Source organism: Salminus brasiliensis, chromosome 4 (genome assembly GCF_030463535.1).
Source record: "Salminus brasiliensis chromosome 4, fSalBra1.hap2, whole genome shotgun sequence".
NCBI classification, from domain to species: Eukaryota; Metazoa; Chordata; class Actinopteri; order Characiformes; family Bryconidae; genus Salminus; species Salminus brasiliensis.
In genome coordinates, this window is record NC_132881.1 from 22,874,754 (window position 1) to 22,895,557 (window position 20,804).

A 20,804-nucleotide genomic window follows, 5' to 3' on the forward strand; every position below is an offset into this window, starting at 1 on the left:
ATATAGACCTGCAGTAATGACCCATATAACATGCAAAATGAGACAGGCAGGGAATAACAAAGAATTAGAGCACAAGGGGTACAGAGGACCACTTCATTTGGAGGTGGTAGGGAACATTTGAATGTTTTTTACATATCACTGAGCAGATGTATATTTTGCAAGGTGGTGGCTCTGTGAATTCCAGCACCAGTGATAGGGCATGCATGCTGATGTTTAGACTCTCATGCTGAGCTGAGATCAGTCTAAACTGACGGCGAGGGCGAGCAAGCCTCCTACTCTTTGGTGTCATTACGCCACAGCGGTGGGGCGGGAAGCCTGTGTTTAAGGGGGATGCGTGTTGCTCCACACCTGCTGCTCACAGTCACGGGCTAATAAGAGGAGGGGGGCCCGCATTGAGAGTTTGCTGGACTGCGGCTGATGAGCCTGGGCTAATTCAGGGGGTGATTATGTAGTTTACTGGACCACTAAACCTCTTTAAGGTCGTAATTACAGCCTATTTGAGCGGGGGGAACATTCAGAAGCAATTCAGGCAGGCCAAACCACAGCTGGAGGTGGGCCGCCTGATGCTAATATCAGAGCTACAGGGGGATCCACACCCAGCCAAGGCAGGTAGCTTTAGAAGTGGGGCACTGCCACGATACTATGGTCAGTTCTTCCAGATCTGGTGAGAGAAGAAAAGAGAGAGAGAGAGATAGAGAGAGAGAGAAGGGAAGCAGCCACAGAGCACTCTGCCTGAATATGCAAAAGCCAGGCCTGCATTCTCTCATGGCGAAGAAAAACAAATTGTTGTTTTGGCTATTGTCAAGAGGGCTGAGAGAAATGCAAAGCAGTGCTACAAAGGTCTATTAAGGCATGGTTGGGTAGACAGAGGCTGTTCCCTTCTCCGCCTCTCCCTGCCAAAATCAGACTTGGAGCAGGGTGCAGGGGAGGGCTGCTGAGGTGCAGAAACTCATGGTGCGTTAAATGGTAACAGAATCGGGTTACCGTAGTGCACCTTGACCAGGGAGTCTATTCCAGTGCTGTACTTTCAAGGAAATTATTCCTTAGCTAATGTCTCTGAAATGTGATACTCAAAGGAAACAATTTTCTTTCTTTTTTTTCTACAGGGCGTGTGTGTGTGTGTGTGTGTGGAGGGACCAAATTCTAATAACCTACACAATATTATTATGTTATTATCATAATTACCCTTTTGCCCTCGCCATTTTAATTAATGTTCACATGAGAGCCTGCAGGGGAGGGGAAACCTGGTCATGGTTGAAGAAGAGTTAGAAGTAGGTACGGGTGTTTCACAATTGCTCCCGTATGCCCATTTTCTAGGGAAGTAGTGGAACAGTGGAAGAAAACAGCAGTATCTTTCTTCTCCTCCCTCTCTTTTATTCCATCCCCCACCCTGGTCTGTCTCTCTCTAGTCCTCTCTATAAACTGGAGAGAAGACCTTCCCCATCAGTGCACAGCTTTTACAAATCGATGACTTAATCTGTCGTAACAAACAAGTGAGCAGCGCCTTGCCTTTGTGCTCTTCCTCTTCCACTGCTGCTGAAACACGCCGGTGAAGAAAAGAGGAGAAAAAAAGAGCCTGCTGACTGACCATCTCTCTCTCTTTTCCTCTCACACACAGAAAACACACTACCTGGTAAAGCTCTAACCCTTACTGTTATCCTGTGTGGGGATTTAATCAGGTGAAATGGGACCACGTCTGGCGCAAGGCACACGCCACTCATACACGCTCACACACAGCATGGATGGATCCTTGTGCCACTGCCTGCATCTCCATGGGGACGACATGGATCAGCAGGTGCTCTGAATGTAGTGCCCATGCAGCCATGCATCCCTTATTGCAGCATGCACAGTGCCATAGAAAAGAACAAGTTTCACTACCTACTGCTAAGGAGGGAACTCTGCTCAAAAGCCTCGAAAATCTGCCAGCTTTTAGGTGACGTTAGGACAAACGGGGCAAATACAGACAGTGCAAAGTGTCTTAGAATGCTTCCCCCCATTGTTCTCTTCCTTGAGAAATCAATGCCTGCGAAGGCGCAGGCGGTTTTAAAAGGGGTCTCGGCTCCGACGCTCGGGCCATGCTGGGTCCATTAAACAATTTATGCACTTACAGACGATGGCATAAAATCATTTAATTTATCTCTCGGCCAAGATAGCATGGCTAACGACCGGCCTATAAAATTCCCGGCACGGATTTGGCCTGATCGCTCACTCAAAGACGCACTGGACGGCACTGGTCTGGGTGTGCCTGATATCGCTTAGGAAAATATACGAGCTTATTTCTGATGAACCGCCAATTCCGCCAGTTGTGTCGTTGCTTTTCTGTGAGAGCGGCTCCTCCTGAAGTGGTGCTCGTTTGCGGATGAAAAACACAACGAGTTCACAGCAGCACGCATGGCTGAGATTACAAGGAGGAGGAACTGAATTGATAAATTAGTTCAGCAAATGTGCAAACTGATTACCACATCTCTGCCGCCATTTAATCCATCAGACATACACACACACACATGCACAGACTAAGGGAGCTGAGAGTATCTGGGGCAGACTGCTGGAGCGGTGCTCTGTGGGGGAATGAGCTGCAGCCGCTGTAAGTAAAAGGTATTGAGCTGCTGACAACAGGCGGAAAGATCCCCAAGCACTGCAGATTGTACCATAGAGCAGGCAAAACGGCCTGTGTGCAGTGGGTCTCTGCCCACACGGGATTGGAGAATTACACTGGGTTCACACCGTCTACAGGCCTCTGCTCTGCTCTGGATTGGGGAATAGCATTCAGATATATTACAAAAACAGGTTCACAAGAGTCGTTGCCCTTCATGCTCTGGCATTTTTTCGCAACTCTAAACCATCTGATCTAACTAATGAGTTAGTTAAGCCCTTACTAAGAAGTGGATGTATAATTCGCTTTAGATAAATAAATAACAAAATAAATAACTAAACAAATGGGGGGGATTCCAGGCCAAGAATTGGGAAACTTCACTCTAAAGGAGTGGGCAGGACTTCTCTTCTCTAATTCCCCTTTTACATAGGTTTTCCTTCCTGATGGAGGCACCCTGTGTCCTCATCTGCCCCTTAGATGAGACTTAGCCGCTTGCCATAATCTGTGATTACCAATATGTCAGTCTCAATGCCAATGTTTTTCAACAGTACCTTGGACTAGCCAGACTACAGAGCACGGTAAGCATGGTAAAAAGTAATAGGAGTACAGGAAAGTCACCAAACTGTGCAGTACCAGTGTTGGGTACCATTGGTATAGAGTCTATCCCTCACAGAACACATTAAAATGAAACATGGCAGGCTCCAGGATCTCTGCCCACTGCCTCAGCAGGATGTGCTGTGCTGGCTCTGGTGAGTTCTGGAGGTGTGATGGGGGAACTCCCCGCCCTGCCTTCAAGCCACCTCTGGGGAGCGCGTGCTGACTGGGCCTTTCATTGCGTTCTGCAAAGAAACCAGAACTGAGTAGCACGGAGTGAGCCAGAGCGGTCTCCAACGCCCGGCCTGGCCTGCTTGGTATGCTAAGAACAATCCAAGTGAGGTTATTCCGATCTCACACGCAAAAGCCACCGGCCGCCCTTTCGGCCTCCTTGACTCTTCACACGCTGCCGATAATGAAACCCAATAGCGGGCCCAGCGGAGAACATTAACAAGCCGAAAGGATGGGATTGAGTTAGGCCCACCTGGACAGTCATGGGAAACAGAGTGGAGGAAAACTGGCCTCTTGCTGCGGCTTGGCAGCTACAGCGTCTGACCCTTTTCTGCATTATAAAGTTGTCAGGTTTTGAGGAGTGCTCAGATGGGCCGGTTTGTGGAACAACTACGAACGCCACACATTTGTCTGGGCTAGGAACTGTCCAGTGGGCCAGAGTTTATATGAATTATAACCTGACTGTCCTTGAGGGATGCTAAAGACCAAAGGCAAAGCTAGTACATTGGAGAAAGGGAAGATTTTTAATGACCATCCTAATGGTGCTTAATATTTAGGTTAACGGATGTTTGGGGCACTGCAGTTGAAACAGAGAAAAGTCTCAGCAGTGTCCTGATCATCAATCATGAGCAGATGGCCGGAGAAAAGCCGCTGTCACCAGTGACAGGGAGGCGTCCATCGGCCACCACTGGCCCATGCGGGGCCTGCCAATTCAGTCCATTCTTCAAAAGACACACCAATGCCTTTAGCTTGTCAGCCTGGAAGGCTTGCCAATGATGGATACACACCGTTTTCTCGCTCTCTCCCTCTCTGGGGGGGTGGGGGGTGGGAGGAGGAAGGGGCGTCCATCCACAAAGAACAGCCCCAAAGAATTGCCTGCCCCACATCCCAGGGGCCTGTCAGTCGGGTAATTGATGATGTTTTCATTACAAGGTGTGGGAGTGTGAGGGGGGGCATGCATTCTCAGTGGGCAGCCCTTGCCCCAAAACTGACTTAGCTGCTTCTTCTTTGAGATTAACTTTTGCAACAGGAATCTAGTCAAAGCTTCCACAACAGAAAAGGCAAAGGAGGGCAAAATGCTAGGAGGCTCGATTGACTGCAACGAATTCCAAACTCGGCATAGAATCGCAGTGGAGAGAGAGGAAGAAAAAACACATCGCCAGAAAGGCCCATCATCAATCTCGTCCTCTCTGTCTGTGAAATCCCTTAAAGCTTTTAATTTGGCGGCGCCTTCAGTTCTGACTGGGTGCTTAGATGAAATTAAGAAATAACCCGAGACCTTAGGCCACTAAATTCAATTTACAAATATTAATGTGAATGGACTTACTGCTCTTGTTATAAATTAACGCATGAAAAAACAACACATGCTCACAATTCTAATTTTAGGGCCCTTTTTTGGAGGGTGACTATATGCTCCTAAGTTGCATTTTTCCCAGGTCTCCTGAGATGTGGCTTATGAAGGAAAAAGTGGTGAGACTGAAAGCAGAAGAGAATAAGGCTCCCTGCCAAGCCAGAGGCCGCATGGCGTGCCGAGGTTGCCATGGTCAACCAGAGCGCTGACATCTTTGGGCTCCAGCAATAAACAACCGATGACTAATGGCATCTGAGCCCTGGTTGATCCCTGACCCTTAATGGCCAGAGTAGCTTTTTTTTTTGTTTTTTTGGACAAGGCCACTCGGAGTCGTCTCTAGCTAACTGCTCCCATGCCTGAACTCTGTTTACGAGGGCTTCCGTCTTCCTGACACAGAGGAGTCTGTCAGGAGCTGTGCCACCTGGGACATTAGCAGGAGCCATATTTGAAGCAAATGGATTCTATGGAAGCAGGCAGCAGCAGAACTTAAGTTACAGGAAGGGCATTTTCAATACTTCTCACCATTGTGCTTAAAACATACTTTAAATGAAATACAGTCAGCAAATAGAACAGTAATCCACTTTCTATGTCATTCCTTGTCACAAACGATTATAGTAGTTCTAAACCACGTTTTAAACAGCCACTCTTAGACAGAATAATACTAATATGTAAGAAATACAGCCCATGAACACTCAACAGATGAAGTAACAAGTGACACTGTCTCTTTATTCTTATGCAAGCTACACTATAGGATGAATATTTTATCTTCGCCTGAAAAATAAAAAACAGCATAACGCCTACGGTACGTTTGTTTTCACATTCCGTGTTGGATATGATTTGATTAAAATAAGAGCCTTAAAAGCAAATCAAAAAAGACTGAAGTTAGGAAACTTCGCCACCTTGTGCCAAAATGACTCTCGGCCAGTGTTGTTCTAAGGCAAAACGTAGAGGTCCAGCCTTCTCAAAAACTCTACTGTACTTTCCAAGGCGTAATTCTCAGGGAGGTCATATGCTGAACATCTGTAATTCTGCCCAGCAAACGTAGGAAATCATCACCAGGCATGGCAAAAAACCTCACCGCCCTCCACCCCCCACCATTTCTGACTCAAACTGCAGGGGGAACAAATTCGCTCTCAAACTCCCTGAAGAGGGCATAGCCCCGTCCCCCTCCTGCTGGTCCAACCATGAGCCCAAGGCCCTCCACAAGGCTCCGGTTCAGCCACTGCAGAGATGAATTATAGCACTTTTCACACCTGGTTCTGGTCAAAAAATGCAGGGCTGTCTTTTTTTTTTTTTGGGGGGGGGGGGGGGGGGTTGAAACGTGCTTTAGGCTGAGGAGAAAAGAGCAGTACCTCCACCAGCTCTGTTGCATGTGTTCACAGGGTGCTAAATTAGGACCTAATTGCATTAGCAGGGATGGATTATTACTTTCCAGCTTCATTGCTACCATGAGCAAGTGTTAAAGAATTGGTAGGAGAGGAGAACGTGTGTTGCGCTGCGGTTTGGCTTTTTTACGAGCTGCTACGGAGGCTCCCTCCTGTTCGCCAGCTCTGTGTACAAATAAGTGGAAGCACTGAGTTTTGAGTGCCAGCCGAACTCTGCTTGTGTTTGGAGCCAGCGTTTCGCCGCGCCTGCGTGGCAACCATCTGAAGCCTGGCTTCCATCTAATTACTCTATCACATAATTTCGCAAATTGCCTTTTCATTGGGGAGGCTAAGTGCAAAACCGCAGGCGCTCTGGGATTTTGGGTCGGCTGCTCCCATTTGCTGCTCGTTTCTGGTTAAATGAAACGAGAAAGTATAGTTTGAAGAAGAAGCAGGGAACGAGAAGCAAAGGAGGAGGAGAAGGAGGAGGTACAGAAAGAGGAAGGCAAGAAAGTGGCTGGCATTTCTCCCCAGGACGTCGGGCATAATCGATTACCAGAACAAACAACTGTTTAAGATGCAACCAAACAACGGCAGTGAGGGAGTTTTTAAGGCTTTTTCTTTCGCTTTCTGAGCCGCAAATGGGTTCGCACTTCACATGCTTTACAGCATAATAAAACACTCTGGAGCAACCAGTAATTTGCGTAGATGCTTCCTTTTCTCAAACAGACCTAGAGATCGCTCCACATGACTAAAGTTAAAAATCCCTACTGATTTAAGTGGCAGCTAGGCCTAAGATGCAGTCCCTGAGCCAAAACATTTCTTGGGTATTTAAAGTTTGCTTCCTTAGTTCTGCGCTGGAGATATGATGCTAATGTAGCTTAAATCGTACAAATTAGCGCAGTGCAAGTTGCGCAGTTGTTACGTGTTCTAAGAACGTTCAAAATAACGTTCATTTTGAAATGGTGTTAACGTCACTTTTTACTTTTTTTAGATTGCTCACTTAATCACACATTTCTAAAACCATCCAAATGTATGTATTTATGTATCTCGTTTCACAACTGCAGATTCTTCTGCTTAAACGCTCTGCCAGTCTTACCTAATCCAACTAAACATCAGCTGTTACAAAAGAACTACCATGTTAGCTTGTATGCTAGGAGCTGTCGGGAGAGGAGCTCGCTCCAGTGTTTGTAATGGTTTGTTTTTATAGACCTCTGGTATCATCCAGCAACATGATGTAACAGAGAGTTGGTCAAACAGGCCTAAAGAGGTTAGTGACAGTAGTAGCCGGTCAGTTAACATCTCTTGCTTTTGACACTGCATAACATCATCGTTTATACAAATGAACAAAAATATGTAATAAGAGGCTGCTGCTAATGTTTTATGTGACATACTTTTATAGCTAACAATATGCCACACAGTGTCAGTGTCATTTTCATACTGTTGTTGTCTTCCTCTAGTCCACAAGCAAACCCTTCTATCTCTCGCTCTTGTCCTTCCCTTCTGTCTCCACGTCTCTCCTCGATTCCACAGCCTGGCAGAGTAATCTCATCCAGCCACCCACCTCACGTTTCCGGCTGCGTACAATAGCTTCACTGCTACACTCATGTGACACAGAGAATGCCTTCTCACTGCTGTGGAAATGTGGGCTGGCAGCATGCTGGGTATCTACAGTACCGGCTGGAGGATGTCTCTTCTAGCTTCCTGACAGCTCTGCTCAGGAATCAGTACGTCAGTGAGCTGGGCCCTAACACAGAGGGCCATCGTGTGGGTGCATTGTTTGTGAGGCCTGTTAATTGCCACTGGCTTTATCTCCAAGAAGCAGACCCTTTCACACGCTGAATCAGTGGAAAAGGGGGGCAATAGATGTTCAGCTACAGCTCCTCTCGGTGCATTTTTGTGCATTTGCTCACTTTCTCACTCTCACTCCCACTCTGGCTGTCTTTTTCTTCTAACGCTGAGACTGCTAGCATGGCTCTCACTGGAAGCAGGCAGGGACAGAAGGCGAGTGGACCTCATTGTCCGCCGGGTCAGTCAACCATAGCTCACATGCTGCTTGTTTAGCTTGCCGCACAAATGCTGAGCTTTCAGTGAGAAACATGTTTTTTCTTTTGTGTGTGTGTGTGTGTGTATGTGTGTGTGTAGGCTACGGTGTGTGTGTAGTGCCATGCAGGCCTGTTTACAGTACTGCTGGTTCTCCTTTCTACTTTAGCCCAACCCACCACCCCCTCGCTCTCTCTGCACAGTCACCCTTTTGGCAGGCAATGCCTTTCCAGCTTATTGGGTTCTGTCTTTTTTGCTTTTTCTCCACTGATCCTACTCTCTCTCTCTTTCGCTCGTTCTCTGCGCTGGGTGCTCTGTAGGCCTCCCGTGGTTGAGGGGGCTGCTGTTGGCAGAAGCACAGCTTCCCCGCCAGCAGCTCTGCATTTAGCTGCACTGCCCCTCCATCAAGCCAGCCAGAGAGCACACACACACACAAGGCCAGCTCAATAACACAGCACTGTCCACTGTGCCAGTAAAACCAGGGCAAACTGGACAGTATGCTCTCACCAATCACTCTTAGCTCTACTGAGAGTGTGTGTGTGTGTGTGTGTGTGTAAGTGAGTAAGTGCACTGTGTGTGAACTAGCAAATGGCATTCTTTTCACACACCTTTCTCCCGGGGCCCCTAAAGGTGATGGCTAGTGGGGAGGGGGTGCATGTGTGTGTGTGAGAGAGAGAAAGAGGGTAAAAAGGGGGCTGGGGGCAGATGAAGGTTCTGGAGCCCCTGGGGTAGTTTCTGTGGCACAGATGTGAGAATGGGGGTGAACATGTGGGCGCTTTTGGAAATGATCAAATGGGTTCCCTTTTGACTCCAGTTTGGTTGGAAACACATTGCCTTTCAACACCTTGGAACCAACGACCGGTGGCCTTAATAGGTGAGCTGTCTGGCGACCGCCAAGTCATCTGCTGAGCTTTTCTTTCTTTTTTTTTCATGCATAAAGGGAACATGTCTTTGTTTAGGGCCCTGAGTGTTGCGCAAGAGTGGCCACCAGGCCTGCAATTGGTGTGTTAAGACAGTGGTGTCGATATGTGGAGATAAGTGGCATCCTCATAACACTCAGATTAGCTTGTGGTGAATGAAATAGAGGAACTGAAGTTCATCAAAGCCAGAGGAAGAGGCAACCACATCAATGCAGCACGCTTCCCTAGCGCTTCTTTATTGCAGGTGGGGACAGCCACAGACGGCTAACCGCTGGCCCAAAAATACCAACACTGGCTGCCATACATTCGCACACACATGCAGACAAAGCATTTACACAAATATGTTCCACTAACAGACTGTCCCCAGAGCCATGTGACCAACACTGTAATACTACCTCCATACTTTCCAAGACTTATTACCGTCCACCAGCACATAAGAAACAAGAAACTTGCTGCACATACTGCACTAACCAACTACTCCGGGTCATGTGACCTGCACTGCCTCACTTACATGCACAAATATGCTAGAGAGCAGCCCCTTGTATTAACTCATGCTAGTGCTCCTCAAATAAGAGCAAACTGGGAGAGAAGCTGAGTTTGCTCATAATAACACTCATCTCTGCTATCTCTACCCAGAGGCTGTGTGCTTCTCTTTGGCTTCGAAACCAGTAAGATGGGCCAGATTAAAGTATTTTAGCAGGGCAAAGGAGACACAGACAGATAACTGCCATCCACTCACCGTCAAGTGCTGAAAGAGCCATGCCCGCATGATGTTGGTTGCTACTTTGGGGAAGATGCCGCGTTTTTTATTCCTCTTCTTCTCCTTGTCTGGGTCATCATCGTCACCTGTGCTGGGGGAGGCCACGCTGTTGTCCAGCCCATCGCCTGTCAAAACACACACACAAACGGAGTGTCAGAGGAAAAAGGGTTTACCTCAGCTGCCAGTCACAAACACGAACACACACACAGGGATGTTCGTTTCCCCTCAACAAAATGGGGCAGACAAGCAACAATTTCACATCAGTAGGACTTGCAGGCAGCACCTCTGAACGCATTCATTTTTAATACTTTTATAAATAACCCTCCTTCCCCACACGAGGCTCACAAGAAACACACAGCTCAGAGCACCAACAGATAGAGTGCGAGAGAGTGCGAGAGAGAGAGAGACTGACAGAGAGAAAGGCAAAGAAAAAGAGCAGCAAGCTCACAAAGGGCTTGTAAGGTCGCAGCCATAAGAAGCTGGCTGTCGGGAGAAGAATCGGTACCGACAGAGCGATTTAGTCTTTATCATCGTTGGGAAATATTTACCCTGCTGCTTTTTATTCCCCCAGTTTATTTATTTATTTGTATTTTTTGCAGGTGGGGGGACTTACACACTAGCACAAAAGCTAGGGAGAGAAATACGGATCTTCGTGCACCCGGATCCTTTTCAAAGCATAGCATTTTAATAACAATGCAGTAAGGGTGCCGACAGCAACCTGTGGGTTCTTGATAAGGCTCCCATTAAGGCCAGTTAAACAGGGCCTGGGCCTAGAAAGGACTTCCCTGCTTTAGAGCTCTACACCTCTCTGCATCTGATGAATATGGAGCTTGTGTGTGCTTGCCGTGCTTTTATTTACAAGCCCAATTATTGTATGTCATCTATACAGCAGCAATAGCGAGAGCTCCCCCGCCGTCTCCACCGCTGAGACGACTTTTCATAATTGTTATTATCATTATTCAAGAAAACGCGAAGCCGACGACTCAGCTATTTTAAATAATAAATAAAAAACCATAAAAGAAACATGAGCGGGGTAAACAACCTCAGAGAGATGCAGAATTCAATAGCTGAGCTCACCTTTTGTTGAGACAGGGCGGACTAAAGCAGGCACAGAATCAGAGCCGGTTATTTATTAATTACGTGGAAAGCGCTCCCCAAAGCTTGGCTCTTTCAGTAAAAGTCTTGCTGAAGCCGCCTGAGCTTTTGGCCGCCTCCGACAGGTGACGGCGCCGGGTTAACCCTTTTTTTTCCCCGCCAGCACTGCTAAGCACCTGCATGGGACCAGCTCATTGATAATTAATGGAAATGTCCGCGGTAATGCAGCTGGAGATAGCTTTCTTTCCAGCTTTGCGCATCGGCGGAATAATCAAGGGCCTAAAACAGCCTTTGCTCCCCATTACCTCGGGCAAAAGAATTCCTGAAAGCATGCCTTGCGGGCATCTGAATTATACACGCCATTAAGAGAGAGGAGGGCTTTTCTCTGCTCCTTCTAAAAACCGCCTGGCCAGCCCTTCTCTGGCTGCCCTTGCTGAAGCAAAGAGTGAAAGAGAGAGAGAGAGAGAGAGAAAGAGAGAGAGGGAGAGAGAGAGAGCAGCACCAGAAAGGCTGGGGTTTCTTAAGTGGAGACTTATGTAGATACAATGGTGCTGCCTTTTTTACACAAGGGCACTTTTCCCTCCTCAGCTGCTTCCTGAGAGTCACCAGAGCTTCCCCAGCCATTCCCCACAGAGAAAAGAACATAAGCTATCACACACACACACACACACTCACATAGCAAGAAACACACAAGCTTCGATTACATCATTAACCAATGCCAAACACAGCCTGGGCTAGGCAGCAGTTTGTCCTCCCTACTGTTTTTAGGCAAATAGGACTTCCTCGCTCTTGTCTGGAAAGGGAATCGGCACCGCCGGTTTGTAATCTAAGACAAGATTTTCATTGGAAGCAAATGCTCTCAATCCGGTGTAAAGACCAGTCCGTGTACAACAAAGCTTAAAATAATAAACCCAGGGCTTGTCCCATGTGACTTAGCAAAACAGAAGCAAAGGCTAGATCTCAGGACAGGGGCTTGAAAAGAGGAGGTAGGGGAGTGGGAGTGAGTGAGAAAGAGAGAAAGGGGATAGAGTGAGAGAACAGGAGTGAGGGAAACAGACACTATGTGATCTCTGAGGTAACTCTGCTGCGCTCATGCTCACATGAGCCTCCCTCCTCCTCCTGCTCCTTCTCTTCTCTCTGTATTATGAATTGTTTAACCTCTTTCCCCCAATATTTTTACTTAAGCCCGACCTCTGAGGGCCTGAGCCTTCGAGGCAGAGGCGAGGTGGGGGGGAGCAGCGAAAAGCCGGAGCCGTCAATTTTATTGGCATTTCCATTTTTGCTGCAATTTGATGCCGATTCACCTCGGCTAGGTCTGGGGCTAATTTCTCCCTGCTTTTTTTTTTTTTTTGGAACATCAAGGCGCAAGCCAGGCAAATGGCGGCTGTAGGCCATGTTTTCTCGCAAAATGTCAGCTGCCACCACTATCGAAGCGTCCGTGTCCTCCTCCCTGACCAGGGGATGGCACACGGACGGGCGGCGAGTCCAAAAAGGTGGAAATAATCATAAAAATGATGCCGGTCCATAAACAAGCTCACAGCCTCATTAGACCGGCAGCAGGCTCCAGTGGCAGATTTATTCGCTTTTCGCTGATGCTATGAGGAAATGCCACGGGCTAACTTTGGCCAACTGCTAATGGGTTATGACAGCGTCTTAGCAACTAGCGTTGGGAGGTGGGGGGGGGGGGCTGAGCGGAGACTCGCCCAGTGACAGTAAGGGGAAAAATGTCATCTCATCTGCCCATGTGTGGTGGAGTCTATGTGGCAATTAGGGAGCAGGCCAATGACTGGAGCAGGCCAGAGGCTGAGGAGGATGCCCCGCGGCTAACCAAGGAGAGAATTTTTTATGATCCCCTCTTGCACACACACACACACACACACACATACACACACAGCTGACGTCGCTCTCCCTGCCTGCTTGCCTGCCACACAAATCAGGTTAACACTTCCCCCTCAACACGCCTTTGTCAGCCAACTCTACTGAATGGCTCTCCCCCCAATTCTCAATCCTGCCTTTTCTTCTTTATGCTCTCTCTCTCTCGCGCGCGCTTTCTCGCTTTCTCAATCCTAACTTCTTTCACTGCCTCTTTTCTCTCACCCTCTCTCTCTCACACACACTCACTGAGGGCGTTTCCTGACATTATCAAAGAAATCTAGGGTAATCTGTTGTGATCTGATTATTCAAAAGGGCCGCCTTAATTGGCACTACCTGTTCCTTTGCTGGCTTGTGGCACATCCTAGAGGTGTCAGTCATTTTTCTGCTGATTTAAAAATTAGAGATGTGGCACTTCCCATCCTTCAAGCGTGTTCACGTCGCGCAAGATGTCCACTTAACCACGATGAAGAATAACATGCATGCGTCGTGGGATTTTCGAGCTACCAATATCAGTTTTCAAGCCAAGAGTTATAAGTCAATCTGTCAGAGCACACAGCACAGCTGCTTGCCTTTCAAATCATTTTAAGAAGTGTTTTGACAAAATTTTATAGGCCGTGCTCTGCTGGATTGGGCCAAGCTATGGAGACGGATGTGGAGGTTTTTTTTTTTCTTCTTCTTCTTTCTTTCTTTCTTTACACCACATTTAGTCCATGGATGATTTCTGGCTCACCTCTGGCCTCTGACTGTGCACAGACATGGGACAACCTGTGCTTCTCCCTTATGCTCCTTTCCTTGCATGGCAGTACTCAAGGCTGGCCTTCAGAATGCAAATGAACTGTTTTGGGCTTGCTTTCGCTCTGACTTCAGGGTGAAAGGACCCCAGTCACCTCCTATGATAACAGCACAATACTGTCATCTGTCTATAATATATACATATATACACATCTCCACATGCTCATGTGACAACACATTGGGTTCCCTGCCTTAAGGGTCCACTATCTGCCTTCTTTCAGCACACACATTCACACACTCCTGTCTTTTTCTCAAACACACACACACACAAACAGACTCACAGAAAGTGTGAGCGAATGAGGGGAAAGGAGGGAGGGGAAGAGGGGAAGGGAGAAAGAGAGAGAGGGGTAAGAAAAGATAAAGCGGCGTTTATTGTATTCAGGCCATTCACATGGTTAGAATGGGCCATGGTAGGGGGGTCCTTTTGCATGGGTCACAAGCACCTCCCACCTCAAAATATTCAGAACATGCAGGAATTCCTGCGGCAGAATTTTCAACAAGAGACGCTCAGAGTTTCAAAGCGGCTACTGCACTCCCGGGGCCCCTACATGCAGTTTTTTTAGCACTGCCCTAAACAGCCAACCACTAAACGCTCTTCACCATATTTTCTGTCACTGGCCACCAGCTTTCTGCCTAAATCTGTCTAGAGTTTTTCAAACTCAGTTCTCTGCAGTTTTTCAGGACAAACTAGCTGCTAGGCTAATTGGCTGCTCTCATTTTGTCAGGGAAACAATTTCCTTTTGGTACAAAGCTATAAAATATGAAACGCTAAAACACTAGTTTGTCTTGTATTTTTATCTTTTTAAGGTAACATTTAAAATGCTGTGGTTATTTTGGAGCAATATATCTCTTTAGCGGAGGCTGTGCTGTTGTAGAAATTAGGTCATTTCTTCAGCCTCTTCAGCTGCCTTCTCTATGCTGGTACCTGGGCTGTAATGTGTGTTTAATGTATCCCACATTTAGCGTTGTTCCATCTCTCATTACACACACTGGGCCTAGCCCTTCATGCATATTCCCAGGTCTCTGAGATCAGGCGCCTGACATACCCATAGGTGATGGCAAAAATGTCATTGCAAATGTTACGGCTCTCTCTCGTCCGTGTCTGTGTAAGGGTCACTTCCAGCGGAGCGCCCCCGACACGTTGGAAAACGCGCTGAGGCCCAGGGGCACAAACACAGCATTAACTCTGCCAGCCCCCCTTTCTTTCTCTCTCTCTCTCTCTCTCTCTCTCTCTCTCTCTCTCTTTTTCTTTCTCTCTCACTCCTGCTCCACCTCCCCTCACCCTTTTCTTTCCTCTTCTGGTCCCCGTGTCAAGAGGGGGGGGGGGTGTTGGAGAACGGTCGAATGGCTGCATGGGGCGGTGAGTTTACCCTTTCATGTCGAGCACTTTTACTGTGTAACTATTGATTTTTTCTCCTTTGTAATGTTTTTTTTTTTTAATCTGAAGATATAAGGCGGGAGAAAAGGCAGGCCGCAGAGGTTCAAACGGGAACGCTTTAAGAGTCCTTGGATTCCACTGAGACGTGAGCATGCACACACACACACACACACACACACACACACACACACACACACACTAACGTACACACATACACACGTACACACTCCTCATACAAACTCTTTTCACTCCCTCTGTCTTAGACAGCTTTTGACACCTTCTCCAGGCCAGCTTTGTTCGATATCAATCCAGGCCGGACGGCCAAGAGCAGAGTGTTTAAAAAAAAGAAAGAAAAAAAAAAAGAAAAGCAAAAGCAAAAAAAAAAAACACGACACAGAACTGACAAGAGCCTTTTCTGCCTCCTAGCGCAACAACAATACTGCAGCAATCTGGCCCAAATCAAACTAATCTGCTGAAAGTGTGTTCAGAAACACCACATTTTCCAGAACGATGCATCTTGAAAACTACCCACATGGTCCAAAAGACCTTTCCTCGGATTCTGGGCAATAATGTTTGGAGGGGGGACAGGGCAACGCAGCTAAACATGTATGATGAATGAAACGTCTGCAATTAATCTTTTGGATTTTAGTTCAGCTCCCCTCCCTCCCGGTTTCAAAAGATCAGAACCAGGCCGGAGACTATCGTTTGGAAACAAAAGGCTTTCTCTGCATCGTTCCGTCATTCTTTTTTGGCGTTCTCTGGCGAAGCACGAAACGGAACTGGGGGCCCTGTGGTCGGGTGAAGCAGCCTTTATTATTGGCTTCTGGCAGATAATTTTCCACATGGTGGCTATCTAAATGGCACTGGCCAAGATAAGTGCTCTAATAGGCAGGGATTTTCCCCTTTTGCAGAGTATCGCTCTCCACTGGGCTGGAGTACAGTTGATAATACAGGAACGTTTCAGTGCTAATAATAGCCCACTTGGCTCCCCTTGAAATTGTTCAATGGAGTTAACATGGAGGGCCCACTGTAAGGCAGAATTACATCTAATCAGCCCCTGTTTATGAGGAGGGGGTTGGCTGGGAGTGGGGGAGCGGGGAAAGGCTACGTAAAAAAAAAGGGGAGGGGGGGGAATAGACGACTCTATTAGGATGCTTTTTGCAAGATAAAACATGACATCAGTGAGTTTTTCCCTGCTTTGATAGGCTGCTTTTCATTCAAAGAGCATATTCACGGGCCCTATGCATGCCACATTAACTTTAATGAAGGCATCCCTCCCACCACCTCGCATCGACGTGCACTCGCTGAGGCCACAGGAAGTGGAGCAGAGGAGGGATGTGTAAGGAATTGTAGGGGTGAGCTAAGGAGATAAGCGCTGGGTTGGAAGAGGAGGAAGCAGAGGCAGCCCGAGTGCCTGCTTCCTGACCACGGCCGGGCATGGTCCGGCTGGATGCAAGCGATACCATTACAATACACACCTCCACCCGAAAGAACCACACACACACACACACACACACACAAACACACACACACACAAACACTTGGCACAAAGAGCTCAGAAAGCTCCAGGGATCCCCTATGCCTCCACTGGTCACAACCTTTACATTTCTTAGGTTATCAACCTGGGAATCTCTCCCATTCCTGCCTTTCTTTGACTCATTCAGGCTTCGAGCACTGGCCAGCGATCGGGTTACCACTCAGAGTGTGTGTTTCGTAAACAGAGCCAGCTAAAAGCCCTGACACTCTCTCTCTGTCTCTCTCTCCAGCACACATTAAAGTAAACACACCCCCTTCACATACCCCCCCAACACACACACAACCACACACACTTTTGTTTGTTTGTTATCTTTCTTTCACTGCCTAAATCTTCAGTAAAAAAGGCTTGAAGAGGCCTTTATCTCTTCCCGCTAAATCCCTTCAACAGGTATCCATGTCAAAAGACCGGCCTGCAGCCCTAGGAGGGGAGCTGTTTAGGAAGGGTCAGTCCCGGGTCAAGCTTTTGCCCAGTTGTTAACACAGTCCTCACCCCCCTCCGCCTCCTCAAGCTCTCCATCTGCACAGGCCGCTGTCCACCGCCTCCACAGCCCCACTGACACTCAGTAAATAATCCCCTCACAGTGAGCAGCTCATTGCCCCATATACACATATTTTGAGGTGCCTTCATACCAACCAACATGGCACACTGTCACTTGTGGTCTGATTTCACTCCTTGCACAGCGATGGAGCTCCACTTAAACTTGCATGGCCTCTAATCGCTCTCATAACTACTTAACTTCCATGTTAATCTCGTAGTAACTAATTGAATAATAGCTGTGCAGATAAAGTGGTTAAACTTTACTACTAAGACTAAGTATTTAGCCACAGTTATGAGACTTCAGAGATGACAAACTCATGGATGGCAAAAGAGAAAGAGGGAAAAATGAAACCAATGCTACGGGTGAGCGCCACACTCTATACAAGAGAATAATTTGGGCGTTTATCAAACTCCATCCTCCTCATATCTTTCATGAAATGCTTACATGTCTTTCAAACAGGCCCAGGACCTCACGCACGCTGCTATCTGCAGGAAAATATTCCTCGCACAGCATTATCGGCAGGGCGGCATATGGCAAACTAGCAGCAGGCCATTCATCCTCATCCTCTTTGGAGGTTAAAATTAGCACAATACTGTTTGTGGCTTTAAGCTGGACTCCAACCACTGTGATACTGCTAATAAAAAAAGCCTGCTGGCCTCCTCCTCAGAGAGAGCCAGAGACAGAGAGAGAGAGAGAGAGAGAGAGAGAGAGAGAACATTCATGCACTGATCATTGTAGGATTATCCTGCTGGGTTAATGTTTTTCCCTGCAACGGCTGCTGAAAGACTAATACATTTTAATCTTGTTTTATTTGGAAACAACCTCTCGGGTGCTCATCCTGCCTCACAGTGGGCCGGTCCCTCTCATATAGGTCGAGGAGGCACATGTTTTTTAAAAGGATAGGCTTAGCTGAGAGCCATCTCTCTTTGGCACAAGAGGACCTTGCTAATCTCTTATCAAAGACCTAAATAAACCATGTGCCATGCAGCCAAACAAGAACGCCTGACTAATGAGCAAAGTGTTTAAAGCTTGTTTGTTAACTGTCACTCCTGGTTCCTCTTTCACCCCCACTGTCTTCCCTCACTCTTCTCACCATCAGGCCAGCGGAACAAGCGATGGCATAGCTGTCCAGAGAGCTGGGTAACACGTATCTGATGGAGCTTCACCATGCACTACTGTTCTCGTGGGCCATGCTGAGTAATGTTCACTCAGGTCTTTCTGCAGCCAGACCTAATGCGGTGTGACACGTCAGCGATGAGCTACGCTGATTTCTGTCAAATTCCTACAAAGCCAAGCTTAGAGATCGGCAGAGAGGTGCAGGGGAGCTGTGGGGAATGACGAAGGGCTTTCCCGACTAGCTGGATCAAATCCCAGCACTAGGCTGAACACACACACACACACACAGACACACACACATGCACACACATACAGACCAGACCTAGTGGCCCAAATCTGCCTTTTTTTCCTTATACAGTGGAAATTCTGTACCCTCATTTGTCATCAGTCGCTATTCTTGGGGGGGGGGCTAAACAGGGCAATTCTGTTTTTGATCATTCAAGAGGATCCAGGGATCAACTACAAAATGTGGAAAATAATTTGATGGCATTTGTGTTACGCTTGTTTTGTTTATAGGAATGCTTCTCTACAGCTTCGTGACTGAAGCCTGAGGGACCACCAGATGAGCAAAGTGGGCGTCTGTGGAGGCAGCATTTTGCAAACACCAGCAATTTGGTCTTGGCTAAAGAAGAAGCACTCGGTTAAGAGTTTTGGAAGAGGACTTCCTGTAAACACTGAGGGAGATACAAAGTGTCTACATCATTAACACACCACAATTATAGCATGTGGGCTAAATATAACGTTTGCTTCCCCTTCTCCAGCTGAACATCCCATGGCAAATGAGTTCTGTCTTCCATGGAGCAGAACTCCTCTCGCAGCAGGCCAGCCAGAATGTACTTAAAACATTAAGAGAGAGTAAAGAATCCCTGCAATAGAGAGAATCAGAAAACACTGCAGGAGAAGGAGAGGGAAGCTCCATATGCTGGCTCCACGGCCTGCGACTTTCCATGGTTCACATGGCTGGACTAGGGGCAAAAGGGGAGGGTGCAGTTCTCCAGCAATAGCTAAATCCCAGAGCAAACAGCACACTGACAGTGTATCATTGCAGCTTTATGATCATTATCTGCTCTGAGACAAGGTGCTCAAGCAGCCCAATAAAAGCCAGTTAAAGAGAGTGACTGTGGAAGCCGGGGAGAGGTTTGATATATAGGGAGTGAAAGAAGGAGGGGGTGTTGTTTACTTGCTTGTGCTCTTTCACTTTTTCCTTTTTTATTCCCACACAGAGGAGGGCCTTAGGCCTAATCCCAAAGTCAAACTGTCCCATACTGTGGGAACCCACCGTGTTTCCCCTTTTTTTTTGCCTGAGAGTATCGGGCCTGCTCCTGGCCTTATCAGCAGCAAGGGCCATAAAGCCATCGGCAGCAATAACTCTCAGCAGAAGCAAGCAGTCACTTGTCAGTTGATGCATTGCTACCGAGATTTGGCTGGGGCTGTAAAGTGTGTTGACGGTTTAACAGGTTAGTGGGAGGTCGAGATTGGATGCAGCGTCTACTCTCCAGGTAACTAAACGTGTGTGTTGGAAAGTTCCCTCACACAGTCGCCATGAAAACCGCAAACCAAACACTAGCACCATTGCCGGAGCCTGACATCATCCCACATCATTTATCTGTGGGTTATCAGAGCCAGGTTTAGTGCTTTATGCGTACTGTCATAAAAATCATAAAGTCATTAGGATATCTGAACCAGGAGGTGGAGGGATGCACTCCTTGTGATGTTCCTGTTTGTGCATGCGTTTATTCCCAAACAATAAAACCTCCCTGCTCTCAGCCACCATTGTGTTAGTGCTCTCTTTCCTTTCCCTCTGTCTCACCCTCTCACAGCTTTTCTTTTCTGCTCTGGGATTGTGTGTGCGTGAGAGATGCGCATGTGAGTGGAAAACAGCAGGAGCTACTCGGATTGCCTGGTGCCTGCCTCAGATCCCGGCCCTATCAAAAACCACACACCTTTTATCAGCCATTAGGCCACTGATTTAACTAGATTACTGCGCCGCCACGGCACAGCCGGCTCTTGCAGCACAGGGAGCTCATCCTGCTTCTGGTCTCGGCATAACACACATCTGCATGCACAGCAGTAAGCATGACAGGCCAGCAGGGTCAACCCTGACAAGTGTACAGAAAACACATAAGGAAGTCTATTTGAGACTGCTTAAGGACACGGTACACTTTGTATGGCAAGTGTATGTTAATGTATGTTGAGGCACATGGTTTGCACAGCACAGTGCGAACATGTATAAGCTCCCCTCCTTGTTCACCTGACTGACCAACTGGATTTGATGTTTATTTTCCACCAAACCGTTAATTTACTGTTAAAAAAACATTCTGTACATTCCTAATGGATTGTACATCCAGTTCATAGGAAGTGTCCCAGGCTTGTGCATGTTCCTTCTGAGAGAGAGAGAGAAAGAGAGAGAACCATAGAGGCTGGACTCTTCTGGTCTGCTGGACAATCGTTTCAATTAACGAGTGACTTTGACGAGCACGTGCAGTGAGGGCATGGTGGGTGGGACTTAGAGAGCAGTGCTACTGACTGACATCGCGTTCAAGACCACATCCACCGAAAAACTCAGCAGTCCAACCAATTGCTGGACAGGGGAGGCGGCTAAGGGCCAATGAGGACT

The 20,804-nt window shown here is 47.5% G+C and overlaps 1 protein-coding gene across 2 annotated transcripts in view; it reads right to left on the minus strand.

Annotated features, from left to right (window-relative positions):
* The window catches only part of meis1b (Meis homeobox 1 b), a 63,328-nt gene that overhangs the window by 25,709 nt on the left and 16,815 nt on the right, over positions 1-20,804 (minus strand). For both annotated transcript variants that reach the window (XM_072677627.1, XM_072677628.1), the window contains exon 8: positions 9,836-9,981. In XM_072677627.1, the coding sequence (XP_072533728.1) occupies positions 9,836-9,981 (146 nt within the window). The remainder of the gene's footprint in view (positions 1-9,835; positions 9,982-20,804) is intronic.